The sequence below is a fragment of the Cyanistes caeruleus genome, chromosome 5 (assembly GCF_971803275.1).
Source record: "Cyanistes caeruleus chromosome 5, bCyaCae1.hap1.1, whole genome shotgun sequence".
NCBI lineage: Eukaryota > Metazoa > Chordata > Aves > Passeriformes > Paridae > Cyanistes > Cyanistes caeruleus.
The window spans coordinates 13797509-13812892 of NC_141705.1; the positions used below are offsets into that span (position 1 = coordinate 13797509).

General features: G+C 40.0%; 1 protein-coding gene across 1 annotated transcript; it reads right to left on the reverse strand.

Annotated features, from left to right (window-relative positions):
- Positions 1–529: 529 nt before the first annotated feature.
- HS3ST1 (heparan sulfate-glucosamine 3-sulfotransferase 1) lies at positions 530–11725 on the reverse strand. The gene is made up of 2 exons (XM_086889736.1): positions 11562–11725; positions 530–3224 (listed from the first exon to the last, which is right to left on the reverse strand). Exon 2 carries the CDS (start codon positions 3097–3099, stop codon positions 2137–2139), a length of 963 nt encoding a protein of 320 aa, XP_086745862.1. The 5' UTR covers positions 3100–3224; positions 11562–11725; the 3' UTR covers positions 530–2136.
- Positions 11726–15384: the final 3659 nt, after the last annotated feature.

Consider the following 15384-nt stretch of genomic DNA (forward strand, 5'->3'; position numbering starts at 1 on the left):
TCCAGTTCCTGGTCACATGCTTGCTAGTATTCTTCCTTTCTCAGCAAAACCTTGGTGAATTTGGTGAGCTTAATCTGAGACTGCAGGAAGGCACTAATTAATGGAAACCTTCTGTCTGGGCCAAAATCACTTTGGTCCAGCTGGCTCCTGCAGAGATAACATTACCAAGGAAATGGGGTAAGTGTAGGAAAAAATACTGCCCCACCTTACACAAAATCCCCTGAATTTGTCTTTTCTGAAACTTTAATAGAAATATGACGGTACTACAATTCTGTTATTTTCAACATCTGCCTCATGTAAGATTTGACATTATTGCCACCAGAAACTTTCCCTCCTTATTGTATATTCTGGGTCAGCAGTAGACCATTCAGGCATAATCCAGCAGCAAACAACTGCTTTCACATCAGTAGCAACAGGCTGCAGCTAAGTTCTTAGGTAAAATTTAGCTGAAATCTAAACTGGAGTTAGATCCTAAATGTTGGTCTTCCAAACTAGAAACTGAAGAAAAAAAAAAAACAGAAAGGAAAAATGCAATTCAGAAAATATTTTATTGAGTACAATACCATTTCATTGTAGGCTTTATAAAACACCACCAACCTCTCTGAGGTTGAATACAGCTTGGGCAGGTGCACAAGGAGTGGGAGAGGGAGGGACAGCATCTGCAAATTTTCATGCAAGAGGCATAATATGGGATATTTGCATCCAGACGATACCTTGTCATAGTGCCCAAGTTTGCACTAACTCACCAGAAAAAAAATGAATTAATCTACATTTAAATTTTATAAAGGATTGTAACAACCAGCTACAAGTTCAAATTTACTGGGTGTTGCCATTGCACATTCAATAACTAAACTCAAGATCATGAAATAAAAATCAAAGTACTTGAAAGTACTGTAAGAAGCCTTGTGTGGAAACTGGATTAACTCTAACTCCAAAAACTGATGGTTAACAAGATACCATAACCACTGTAGATCAGGACAACTGCAGCTTTTACCAATGGACTAACCTCTCACTTCCATTTTCAGCAGATGGAAAACAAGGAAAGTTCCTGGAATGTGGGTTAATCCCACAACACACATCTAATCAAGACCTGGCATCATGGTGCTTGGAAGGAGATTAAACAAATAGAAGTCCATAGGCAATTTTCAGTTGCATGAAGCAACTGAAAACTCACAGAAAACAGCCTTAAGTAGGGGACAAATGTAGTAATATTTGTATGAATGAAGTTCATGAATGTAGACCAACTAATTTTTCTGGTGTGTTTATTTTCAGTGATTGTAAAGCATAAATGTACTATGAAATGTAGGAACAGTCAAAAGCAGCCTTGAAAAAGTCTCTATATTGCTTAAATTCTCTCAACTATACCTCTTTATGAAGTGTGCATACATTCAGAGACTGTAAGAAGTTTTCAGGTTGACCATATTTCTCCAGCTAACTGTATTTTATGAGCTGGTCCCCACAGAATCCTTAAAAATCTGCCATGAAACCTGCACTGTACTGCCAAAGAATTGAGGAGCACTTCTTATAACAGTGAATATGAAGGTTAAGTATAGAAGTTAATATATCAAATTAGTTAATATATCAAATTACATCGAGACTTCCATTGTCCTTTGGGTGCGCATTTCCCAACATGTGTAAGTACCACCACTTTGACAGGAAATAATTTCATAAAGCAGGATTGAACAATTTATTAAGTACAATAATATTTTCAAATGGAAAAGGAATTATTAATCCACACTTCAAACTAAGAAAAATGGAAAGGTAAAGTTTAGCATATTCATTAGCAATTAGAGAAGATAGTCCAGGAAGGCCAAAGTATTCAAATAATTCAGAAATGTTCTGTTGAAATGAATTTCTTATTTATTAAAAAGACAACACATTCTCAAGAGAGCACCTTCTGCAATGAAATAATTTAGTTTCTTCATATAGACACATCATACACAATGTTAACAACCATGAAAAACAATACAAAATGCTTTCAAATTTAACAAGTAGAAAAATATAACTAGTATATATGGCAATTGTGAATCTAATACTGTACAGAAGTATTTATGGATTTTACAAATAAATAATAGCTTAAATGCCCTTTTTAAATCTTCTAACTGTACACTGGAACATAGGTTCTGAAGCTTACCACTAACTCGCCACAAATGTGTGCCAGTCAAATGTTCTGCCCACAAGCTCAAAAAACTTCTTGTTGGGTTCATGGAAATATTCCTGCAGTTTCTCCAGTAACCGGGAATCTACGTGTGGGTGCGCTCGTCCTTTGGACTCATGTAAACAGCGCTCTCTACCACCGTCCCTCAGGCAGTAGAATCCCTTAGTTTTATTGAAATAAAAGTTTGAAGCATTTATCTGTGGCGATAACTTCAGAAATCTCTCTACCTTTTCTATTTCTGGAAAGGGATCTTTGATTAATTTATCCCCATCTACAATGTGGATATGATCAAGAGGAAAATACTTCAGCCAGTTCTGCATGTGAATGTAGTATAAGCTCCTGTTTATTGCCTTGTAGTCCACATTGAGTTCACCATTTTTTATCAGGAATTGTTCAATGGATGGGTACGGCTTGTGCTTCTGCATGTGGTTGTAGAACACTTGGGTGTAATCTGATAGTACTCTCTCGCTTGGGTCTCTTAAAATAAGGAGTAGTCTCATTGATTGGTTCATGTTATAAACTCTTTCAGGCACTTTAGGTGATGTGAAATACGCTGGAGTTTTTTCCACGGTGATCTGATGGGGATACGAGAATGGCATTTGATTAATATACCACTGCAATCCATTCCTGTAATGATCTTCCCAGTCAAAGAAGTGAACTTCACTTTCTGCTGCTGCAATATCTGGATGGAGACTCAACATCTCTAACAAAGCTCTTGTTCCACCTTTTCTCACTCCAATAATAATAGTCTGTGGCAGCTGCTGACATGATCCATTAGAATGAATGTTTTCCTTGAAGTCATTTTTCTGAGATGTTTTCTTTAAAAGCTCTCTCTGAACAGACTGAGAAGAAGTCTCAGCATTTGAATTTATAGCTGGTCTGGAAGGCACTATCTGAGGTTGAACAATAAGCAACACAGCTCCCAGCAGAAAAGCTGCCATGACAGAAGTTCTTAGTCTGGTTTCACTCAAGCGGGTAATAGGGCATAGAGCGATTTCCACCAAGAACCCTTAAAAGTGGTTTTTGTTTTGCTGAGCCAATGTGTATTTCTCAAGCAAAAACTTCACTGAAAGAGGGAAAAGAAAAAGCACGTTATATTCGGCCACACTGCAAATATCTTTCTCTTTTCAAAACTGAACAAACTTTAGCTTTCCCAACTCCAGTCTCATAGATAATTTAGTGTAATTAAATGTTTTAAAAGACAGGCATATGCAACAATGCCATAAGAAAATTATTTCCAGGGATAAGGAGACATTAATATTATGAATCTTTCATTTGCACGCAGAGTATTATTAGTTATTATTTTTTAAAAAATCTGATTTCCTTGGAATTGAACCACAATCACAAGAGAATTGTTTTTCTGGTCTACTAGAATAGGTTTGTCTTAGAAACAAAACATAAAAAGGAAAAGATCTGGAGGGACCAAAATAGCACACCTAAAAGCTGAGGGTCTTGTAGGATGCCTGGAAATTACAGTCTCCCAAAGAACCATGTAACAGCAACCCTAGAAGTCAAGCTTCCTGGGAAAAAGGCTCATGCAATATAGATAGAGCTGTCCAACATGAGAAGGCAACATTCTCCTAGGAAGGAATTAGGAAGAGCTTGAGGTAAATAGCACACCAAGGAAAAGTTGAATTTTGTGTCATTTTTAAGTGAAGTTAACTTTTGCTTTCTGTGTGCTTACTGCTTCTAAGGATAAAACAGGTGGCTTGCACACTGGCCCTGCAAAGAGGTAAGATAATGAAACCATAGACTGTAGCATGACTGAATCAACAAAACACTAAAAGACCTGTGGCTCCCGTCTCCATACTCAGGAAAGAAAATACACAATGGATACCTCTGAAGGTCATTTCAAGAGTTAGCCAGCAAGCTGCTGGGATGTAAAGAACTAACTTTAGGCTTTATTGAAAGTCTACTAAATACCACCACTGAACACCCTTTAAAGGTCAGTGTATTTTTAATGCAATGTTTGAAGTGAAATTGTAATGGTTTCACACACAGTAGAGCTATTAGATTGTTGCAGTATGAGCAGGCTGTGTACACAAGCTCCCTGAATTACAATGTCTTCCAAAGACTTTATACCTTCAGTGAAGGGCTGGTGTGGATTTTAGTATTTTCTAACTCCACTTAGAAGTAGAAGCTATGACAGCTGAGTACCTGACTGCTTTGCCTTAGTAGGCTACTGTAATTACAAATTTAAGCCTAGAACAGCACATACTGTGCCAGCTAACAAGGGCTGAAATATGAAAGTACATATGAACAACCTGAGGAAATGCAAGGGCTAGGTTTTGGAAACTCTCCAGAGAATCTGAAAAGAAACTAATGACTTTTCCACAATAACCTAAGTCCCAGTGCAACAAGGACTAATGATGTGTTTCTAAGTAATCTAAAGTTCTGTTTGATAGCTTTGCATTTACAGAGGTCATGACTCCATCCTGAATGGAACAGGTCTGCTTCCTGATGTTTTCTACTGATTATCACTTTGGTGCTTTCCCTTTTTCCATTTTTAATGGGCTACAAGGCGGCAATATTGAGCCTTGTCTCAGGCTACGCTGTGATGTCTGATATGAGGCAAGTTTGCACAGGAATTTGGGTTTTTTTCATTTTTGGCCACTGTTAAGTTCTCTCTGCCTGCAAGAGTTCCGTTCTGTCTGTCGTCATTAGTCTTCTGCTCTCTTTCCCTGTCCCCACCATTCCTGCTAATCATTCTCAGCTTAATCTATATTGCTTTTAACAAGAAATAGTCTTCATAACCCCACACTGTGGAATTTGATGGGGGAAGACACTGGGAGACAGAAAATTTAATACAAGTGAATTCACTGAGCTATGTTGCCACAATATTCAGCAGCAACAGGAGCACAGGATAGAGCACCATCCAGACTGGATTAGTGACTGATGGGCAGCTCAGTACATAAGAATAACAAAACATCAACTCTGTTGAATTTTAAGGTCACAGATTAAAGGAATAGCCACTTACTTCACAGTACATTTTAAGTCACTGGCTCCATAAATAGTAAGCTGGAGTTGTTGTCTTAACACCTTATTGGAAAAGCATAATAGGATTCCAGAGAGGAAGAGGTTGAACTGTGTACAAAGAAGTGAATTTAAAGCCTACTGGTAGGAACACTTATTTCTTAATAGTCAGACTGAAATATGCTATGCTAACAGCCAAGTTCTGTAACAGACTGTCTGGAAAGATTAAATTTTAGCTGCTGGTCTCATAGTGACAACACACCACTGCATTGGAGAGGATGCAGTGTTGACTTTATTTTTTCTGCTCTTTTTGGGGGTTTTTCAGTTGTTTTTTTTTTTTTTCTTTGAAAATTAATTCTATTTATTAATTTATTTGGATTCTTAATTTGTAGCTTACAGTTTTTATACTAGTCAGTTGCCAACTTTTTTATTCAAGCCTTCCGTGGCTGAATATAGCATAGGAACTTTTGAGAAAAAGACATAGCAAGGTGTCTCTTCACTCTAGCTCTATTCTTGTTTTAGCCAGCATCTCTGAAATCAGACCTGTGAGATATTACAGGTGTGGTACTAGGGGCCTCACTTCAAGCAGGTTTTTTGAGCCTCAGTGGAGCTCTGCCTCAATGTGTTCCCATTCTTAAAGACTTTTATGGGGCGCAGGTTTTCTAAATACACAAAAGTAACTGTTTCCTGCTTCAACATGAAATCTCATAATAACATAGGAATATCTTCTGTTGCAGACATACAGAATCTCATTGTTCCTCCCCACTATTTGTTCAGGTGCACGTCTTCCACTGCAGAATGCAGCTATTGTATCTGTAGCATTTATTTAATGCACTTCTAAAGAACCATATCAGCAATTATGTCATTCAGAATACCTATACGCTACTGGATGTTTTGTTTGCAAGCAATAAAGCTTTGTTTGCCTTTTATTTCCATTCTATTTTGTTTCTCCCAAACTATATAGGCCTGATATCTGGATCAATTATTTTGTTTTGTTAGACTATTGTAACACAATGGACACAACTGTGCCTCTAAATGTGTGCCAAGAGGACAAGAGTGGTCTTCAGGAATAAAGCAGCATATAAATTTGTTGTCATTCAGCTCTCATCTTTTACATCCTCTTTAATGCTTTAGGTCAATGTGTAGTTTGGTGTCTAGAATTACAGTGTTTTATATAAAATGATGTAAACATGTATTCCATAGCTTTATAATTTGTGGCTCTGAAAAACTCTTTCAACAATAATAAGCACTGAGGAGTTTAAAGCAGTCACTTTGTCAAGTTACTCTTCTGCTTTAAGAATTCTTTTCACTGCATCCACAAGGCATGCAGAACATACATGACTTCACTTGATGGCTCTGTATTCCAAATTAGTTCAAAAAATTTAACTGACAGCCATTACTATTATATTTGCTAGAAGTAAATGAGCAAGTTGTAAAAGGAACACAGTTTATGTTAAATGGTGCTTTGAAGATTATACCAAGACTTTTTGAAAAGTCTGATTGCTTTTGCTTAATCTTTTCTTCAGCTTTCTCCAAATAATTAGTGAAATGTACCATCCTATTTATTTAACCAGATTCAGTGTGAACTTTATGATTAAAACCTCTTCAATAGTAATAGTAACTTGGAAATAAATAGGAAATTTAACCAGTAAATGCAGAATGAGGGCCAGAGGCTGTCATAAGTCATTGACTTTTAAGCATGCTTCAGTACTCTTTGAAACATGTGTCACTATTTTGTAATTTGTATTTCTTACCATTTTACAAAGGTATTTTAATGCCTCCATATGTATGTCATGAGTGACATTGCCTGAACTACCTAGATTATATACACTTCTAGTTTAATATGCATTAACAAAATAAGGTAGTCTCTTTTTTAAAAAAAATTCATTTTATTCATTCATTTTTTCTGGCAATTGGATGGGGTTAGATTTAGCTCTGAACTTCCACAAGAACCTCTGAGTTAGCTGTCCAAGTGGGTAGGAAGAAACCTAAGGAGTGTCTGTGGGGCAGTCAGTAAGCATCAGGCAGAGTCTGCTGGCAGATTTGTCAGGGACATATCTCACACAAAAATCTGACAGTAACACACTGAAAGGTTTAGCAGAGCTAATGGGACCCAGTAACTACCAGGACAGTAACTAGGAGAGGTACAACTCCTTTCCATAAGCATGCAAGCGACTTAATGTTCGTTAAAGAGAAGTTGTGTTTTCCTGTGTGGTTCTTTAGGGACTGTGGACAAACAGGTTTCAGATGGCCTCACTTTATTTCCTTGCAGAACTGAAACCTTTCACTGGAAAGATCTCTGCCCAGCCATCTCAAAACACAGTCTGGGCTGAATGAGAGCTACACTTCACTTGCTGAAGTTTGTCTGTAGAGGGAGATTAGAGCTGAAAATCTGAGTGAGACATTCTGTTCTTATAAAGAGTACTTAGTTTGGCTGATGTGACAGAGCCTCAGGACAGTTTGTGGACTGTTATTTTCCCTCATACATATTTGGGCACACAGTACTGCAATATATAAGACAAACACTGCTGGTTAAACCTAGCTGTGCAGTACAACCCACACATCTGCTATGCTGACTTCTTCTCTTGGTAAAAAAAAAAAATTCCCCTGAGATAACCAACTTCCTAAACTGATAAAGACTCAGCATTCTGAACATTTGTATTCAGTGATGTGCTTTAAAAAAACCGAACTGGAGCAATTGCAGTGTACTGGAAAACCTTCAAGAACTCATTGATATGAACAGTACATTCCTATCCTCTAAGGGTAGACTCTGTCCACCATAAAATATATTCCCTAGTTGTTTATATTAACTCAAGTGCCACTTTGTATTCTGATAACCTAAAACTTCTCAATACAGCTATCACTTAAGGCTCAGCCAAGAGCAGCATGGGAAAGAGAGCAATTAAAAAAAAATTAATTCAATTTATGCAACATGCTTTTTCTTGAAAATATATTTTGCATTTTGTTATTTTTATCTATTGAACTGTATCAAAATTCCCTCTCCATGAAGAAATTCTTCCCATACTTCCCAATGCATACACTTGTGGCTTTTAATCCCATTTTAACTAAAGTTTTAAACAACACTTGCCAATGAAATTCTTGAATTCTAGTTTCCAGGAATTAACTACAAATACTTTCCTACTTTAGTGAGTGCTACAGAGATAAGTGTAATAAATGAAATAGAACTACATACTACTGAAGGTCTCTGAACCATAAACTATTGATCACCTCATGATACATCAAAAAAGTCATCTGCACATTATGAAGGGACTATATGTAACTGTATGAACCTGTCTTACAGTGCCTAGGTGATATGTATATTTCCCAAATTATATTAAAACTGCTGCACAACCAGGAGAGATTAAACCATGGCTTTAACTTTTATAGTCAGATGTTAAGAAATCTAATCATAATCTAATCATTTCAGTCCTGTTAATATATTGTCTATCAGCACCAAGACTTCAGAAATACACTTTAAAAGGTCTTTAAATTTTGGGAAGGAGAACTTCACAAGCTGAGAAATGTTGACTTGGTAGGAAGTATTTTTGGCTGAAATCTGCTGTATTTCTGCACCTGCTGCGATAAATACAGTTTATGCAAATTAGATAGGCCACCAGTTCATGACTTCTAAAGGAATTCAGCTCCAGTGTGAGCAGTAAGGTAGCAAATTTACAATAGACTGTGGTTATATATAACATGCACTCTTTCTTAAGGTCAGAAGGGACCATTCCAGTCTTTCATGCCAAGAGATCATAAAAATTGTTAGAAGAGAAAATACCCTAGATTTCGGAGAACCTCATGCAGGTAAAAATAAAATGGGACATTACACCAGAATAAAAATAACTTGAAAAGCTCAGGATGCACAAAATTTTTTGTACTGAATAGTAATATGGAATCCCCTTAACACCTTCTAGCAATTTTTTTAAATACCTGTCAGGACTGAGTTTTTTTTGTAAAGAGAGTAACTACACCACACCACTGCCTTCTCCATTTCACTCTCCCCCCCCCCCCCCACAATAAGCCCAAATGCTCAATTCAAAATCCAAAAATTACTCCCCATCCCACTTTCCAAGCAAAATGGGTCACATTCTAATTGGGAAGCAGAAGTCTATTGCACAGTTAATCGACTTGCTTCCTAATTCATGAAAGCTGTCCCCAAGAAAACAGCGTGTGTGAAAACATGGCTCTGTCCTGTCTTGCCCTCTTCCAGTAAAAAGGCTCACCTTAACTGGATGTATTAAAATAGAGAACACAGAAGACTAAGCAATCCCATTCACATTTCCTCTGCCAAGCAATTTCTTACCATTTAAACAGGGCTGTGGGCCCTGTTTCAAATATCAATATTTAAAACAAAAATAAAACAAAACAAAAACCAAAAAGCCAAAACCAAAAAAACCCTCCACAACTCAAAATAGTAATTTAGTTCATATTCCAAGTAGACTTCAGTGTCTTCCACTCTCCTGCCTTCAGAATAACACTGGAGCAGGGTGAATACTGGTGAGGTCATCACTGTATTAGACTTAGTTAAACCAATCAATTTACTAAGCAAAGCACTACACAGTGACCTGGAGGGAACCCTCATGTTCTGGAGTGACAGATGACCAGCAGGATCTCCCATCTTGGTCTGCTTTAGCATATTACAGTTTTGTTTTTCTCACCTTCAAAAATTTTCATGGAAATTCATCAGCTTTGACATATTTTTGGGTTCTGATTTCTTATGTGTTATGAATGGCATTTCTAGATGAGGGGAGATCCCAGGTTAGTGAGACTAATAAAAACATTTTTTATTTCCTCTAATGAAAAGCAGAAGAGTTGTGTGTATCTATACATACATGCATGTCTTGGAAAGTGTTTTCCTGCAATGCCTGTCTAAGTTCAGAATAACCAAGGTAGGATCCTGCCAAGGGAAGGGACACAGATGGGAACCTGTCAGTCCTGAGGCTGGAATTTGCTCTGTCAAATTAGGGTCTCTCCACTGCAATAGCTGGCCTTGCTTTAGATGCATAACCTTCTTGAACTACCAGAGGTATTTTTGGTTTTGTAGTATCAAAAACCTCTGCATTTTCAAAAAAGGAGAAAACAACAGAGTAGGTACTGAAAGGGTAGATGTGCAAGAGACAGCTAAAGTTGATGTCAGTGACTGCGCTCTTACTGAGAGGTGCTCGTTTCTGAGCGATGTGAGAAATGCACTTATTCAAGAGTGTAAGAAACGCTAGCAGATGTAAATTGCAACAGTTATTATATTTATACTTACAAATTAAGTTTGATAGCCAGAGAATATACATGCATTCACCAAAATAAACCTGTTCTACTATGTTCTATTTGCCATACACACTGCAGAGGCTCTCTCTCAGTGGGAGTGGGCACTGCATGGATCTCTCATGCCAGAAAGATGCTCCCTGCAGACATTCTATCCCCATGCCATTCAAGCATGATATTCCTAGAACTTCAAAGGTCTATTTTTTTTTCCCCACACCAAAATCCAAAGAGGAACAGCCTTGAAACTGAGACAGCCCACTGCACTAACAGAGAAAGGGAGGAGAATAATGTACTTTAATTCCCAGTCAGCTGAGGTGATCGAACTGCCAGTACTCAGCTGCGTACCCCCTCCTGATCTTTTCAATGTCTGCCTGGAAGATAAGACCAAACCCAAACTCTTCCATCTGAAGGCTACCACCCCTCCCTCTCGGCATCCTTTTACCCCCAACAGATTTGAACTGCACACACCTTTATTCTTGGAAAGCACACCGACAACTGCAGTAACCAAGCCTTTGCTGTACTATAGGGTGACAGTCCTTCAAAGCAGAAATGATCTGGAATTAAGGCTTGGTGCCCTCCTGCCACCCCCAAAGAGCACTGTGCCCCCAGCCCTCTGCAGCTCGCCGGGCTCCAGTTCAGCACGCTGCATCCCGCCGGCTCCAGCATTATGTGAGGAGCGGATCGAAGATGCTCAGCCGAGCTTTTGCAAGTGTTCTCCCGTCAGGTAGGCGCCCCGCTTCCAGAGCCCTACCGCTCTGCCCTTGTGCCTGTCATTTTGCCACGAGATAAAGAAGATAAAGGAAGTGCCCAGAAGCCGCACCTGGCCAGGTGCTGCCAAACACTTTTGCTTGCCCCCCGCTTTCTCTCCTGCCCGCCTCCCAGAGCCTGGCTCGGTGAGTCCAGGGCTGAGGCAGCGCCGCGGTTCCTCCCGAGCCTGGGGACAGCTCTCAGGTACGGCCCGGCCGGGCAGCGCTCCCCAGCCCGCGGCGGGGCCCGCCTGCCGCGGGGCTCCCACCTGCCCACAGCAGGTGCCGGCCGGCAGCGCCAGCGCACCCCGGGGCCGGCAGAGCCCATCCACGATCGCCGGCAGCCTCGTCCACCCCTAACTTCCCACGCTGCCGAGGGCAGCCGTCGGCGCGGCGCTCCCCTCCGAGGCACCCGCGTTACTCACCGCCGGGGCGCGGAGCCGAGGGGCAGCGCTCGCCCCGCTCTTCCATGGGCGCCCGCGCTGGCGGCGGCGTCCGGGGCAGCGCGCCCGGCAGCGGCGTGCGGGGGCTGCGAGCGCCCGCTGTCGCCCGCCTCGGCCGGCCGGCAGCGCCGCAGCCCCAGCCTGGCGCGGCTCGTTTGTAGGGCCCCGCCCGGGCCGCGTCACGGCCAGGCCCCGCCCGGGCCGCGGGCGGCAGCGCGGGCTGCGGGCAGCGGCCCCTCCGCCCGCCGGGGTAGCCGCGGACACTGGGGCGGCTGCCGGCGGGGAGCTTGCCCGGATAGTGCCACGCGTCTGGGGAAACGAATGGATATCCTCAGCGAGCGAACCTGCCCCCGCCTCCATAAAATCGTAGAATATCTTGAGTTGGAACGGACGCACGAGGATCAAGGAGTCCAAGTCCTTCGATTGCCTCCTTCCTGCACTTATAAAAATACCACCCATGCGAGGCTGCATGAATAACAGACTTATAGTGCTTATATTTACTTCTTCTACTTCTTGTTTACTTTCTTGGGACTTCACAAGGTGGCTCTGATTTTTTTTTTTTTTTTTTTTTTTCTCCTGAAATGCTTTCTGTTCAGCCAGATTAATTTGAAGCAGGATGGATGTCCAGAATGACTGAAATACTGCTCCTTAAGAGCAGTGGGGAAAAGACCTTCTGGGGATTTCAGTCCTAGGGTTAATTTATTGAAAAGACCTTCTGGGGTTTTAAGTCCTAGGGTTAATTTATTGAAATAGCTCTTTATTTACCATGAACTGAATTGTGGTTTTTTTTAAGACAAAATGAATTAAAACTGGCATTAACATACTGCATCCATTATTTCAACAGCCAAACTCTTGAAATTTACTGTGAGCAAAATGTAGGCCCAAATAAATAAATAAAATCTCAGTTGATTTTGATTAATTCCTTGTTGTTTAACAGATCTGACAGGGTGTTTGTTCCAAAAGAAAGTCTATTTGCACTGGTTGTACACAGGTCTTAGGTTTTTTGCCTGAAGTGATGTAGTTCAGACAATTCTGTCTGGACTCTGGGAGATATCTCATCAGATTCCATAAAGTTGTGTATGCTCAGGTTCTTGAAGTGGTCACAAATGTGATCTGTACTTACAGTAGGAAGTATTTTGTTCCCCCAGTCCCCTGTCCATCCATGATAGAAGCGTGGGAAGAGCAGTTGCCACTGAAGACTGAGGCTAAAAAGTGGTTTGGTACCTCAGTCTCCTCATCCATTGATCAGCGCTGTTTATCAGGTGGTTACACCTTCCTCCACCCTCCCAGCAGGGGTATATCATCTTTAACCATGTCTGTGACCTGCTCACACCTCATTGCACCTCATTTTCTCCTTCATTGCTGGGCTGTGAGATTGTTGGGTCACACTTACTGCACAAAAAACCAAACTAATGCACAAGAGTTATGCACAAATATTCAAGTTGTATATTTCCTTAAATCCTTTACCTTCAGCCCTGGCCTGCGCTGATGATGTAACAGGAGGCAAAGCTACCAGTTATGGAATTCTGTTTTCTAACCATGACTTCTGATGAGGGAACCGGAACAAAGATGATGTTTATTCAAGTATCACCAGCAATTTCAAATGGATTAGAGGAAGTGGCTATGTTTGTGGAGTTATTTTGTTTACAACCATTTACCTTCAGCCTTGAATAAGCATACTTTTGTATGGCTAAATTAATTAGTAAAATAAATATGTAATAGAACATCTGAGGAATGAAGAGTACTCAAGTATGTTTGAAAAGGAGTATTGCCAAGTAGAATCTTGTCAAAGGTTTTCAAGAAACAAATATAAGTACTTAAGGAAAAATAGGACAGAATAACTATAAATGTATTTTATGGTTTTGCATATTTAACATTTAAGAGTTTTTCTGTATTTAAGTGTACTACATCATTGCAGTGTAAATTGCTTTAGCACCAATAGATGTGTACAAATACTTTATTCTTAATTTTTTAAGAACATCTCACAAGAGTGTTTACTAAAAAACCCAAAACAATAAGACTGTCTTTTTACTTTTTATATTTTTATACTTTTCTGTATGTTTTATTATAAACCTGAGAGTCTAGTAGAGAAATACATTCATTTGTGATTAGCCTGGCTGTTTAATCCTGATATTTATGTCATGACTGTGGGTTTTGATTGGAAAGAGGTTAGAACCAAAAAGCTTAAATGTTGTTCAGGTGCTATGGACCAGCACAGTTCAGTGATAAGGGATCACTGTTTCTTCTGTGTGATCTATAGATCAGATATCATAATACCCATTTCATGTTTAATACCCAGTCTTGATATAAAAGAATCAAAAGATGAAAAATTCATAATTTCTTTATTGTTCCAGTCATGGACTATCTTTGGTGTCAAAATAATAACAGAAAGCATCTGTGTACCTTTTTATCTGAAGGTATCTAAGTGTAACTTCAAGCCACTGCTTTATATTAGCGCCTTCCCAGGTAGATTAAAGATATGTTTTGCCCCAAAACTTACTTTCTTACTCTAATTAGGTCATTTCTCAGTATTCTTTTTCACTTTTTAATAAGATAAACAAAGTGGTCTCTTACAGTGTCTCACAGGAAGGCTCAAGAAAGTTTAGATTTAATTACTTTTTTTCACTTTTCACAAGTTCTCAGTGAGTACAATAGCGATGCTTAATATTGACAATGGAAGCATTTTCACAATGCTTTGATAATGAATCCAATTGCCAATAAGGTTTCAAGATCTGCTGGTTGTGCAGTTCTTAAGCAATTTCAAGTACCTTTCATTGTCAAGTAATCCTTACTTTTTAAATTCAAATGTCCCAAGCTACTAAATCTGATGCTTTATGAGACTATTCTGCCTTCATACTTATCAAGCAGATTTGTAATTTCCTCAAAAGCAGGTTTATTTGACATGATGGTGGGAGTGTCTCTCCAGCTGTGGGTAAAGTGGTAAGAGAGAATGACACCGAGTCAACAGTGCCATATTTTCATTTTGCTAATTGAGTAATGACTAATTTAAAAAAAGGAAATGAGACTTCTTAAAGCCAAAAGAATGAGGAAGGAAATGAAAAATATCAATGCAACATGGACAATAGTCATTTATGCTTCCCTCATTAGTCCAAAAATGAAGATGTGGAAAATGGGGTTACCAAAGTTCCAGCATATCCTGAAAGGGTGTTCTGCCCAAATAATAAATTCAATGGGAGCCTGCTTAGAGGAAAAAACTCTGCTGGAGGAAATGGAAAATGGTTCAGAGCCAAGACTGGGTAATCTGGGGATTGAGCTGGGGACAGGCCCCATGCTGGGAAGAGGACCTGTGTTGGAAACAGGACAGCAGAGGTGGGATGCCTGTGCAGCAGGGAAGGAGGAGGTGGTGACTGGGAGCAGTGTGGCTCCCAGGACAGAGCCAGTGCCTCTCAGCCAGCCCTGAGGTGGCTTTACTGCTGGCTCAGCTCTGCAGCTGGCTGAAGCAGCTCCCAGAACAGCCTGGAGAGCATTGGGTTCATGCTGTCATGAGCATCAGAGGGATTTGAAAACTTTGTTTTAAACCCTCTTCTTCTCACCATAGGTGTTTTGGTGATGCAAAGGTGGAAAGTAGCTGAAAGAGCACAGACATGAAAATTTCTTAACAGAAGAAATACTTAGAGCTTTCTGTGTACAGTCTATGTTGGAGCTGCCTGTTACACAACAAAATTTACATTTCTCAGGTTGAAGTAATGCAGCTATGACTTAAGAATTCAGACTAAGAGATTTCTGTTTTGTCACCAGGAAACACTCTAGGGAAATCAGGGAAGAATTAGTGATGTTATCCAGT

What these genes read in the sequence shown, in the direction of transcription:
- HS3ST1 (XM_086889736.1), bottom strand. Translation starts at nt 3,099, where the DNA reads ATGGCAGCTTTTCTGCTGGGAGCTGTGTTGCTTATTGTTCAACCTCAG.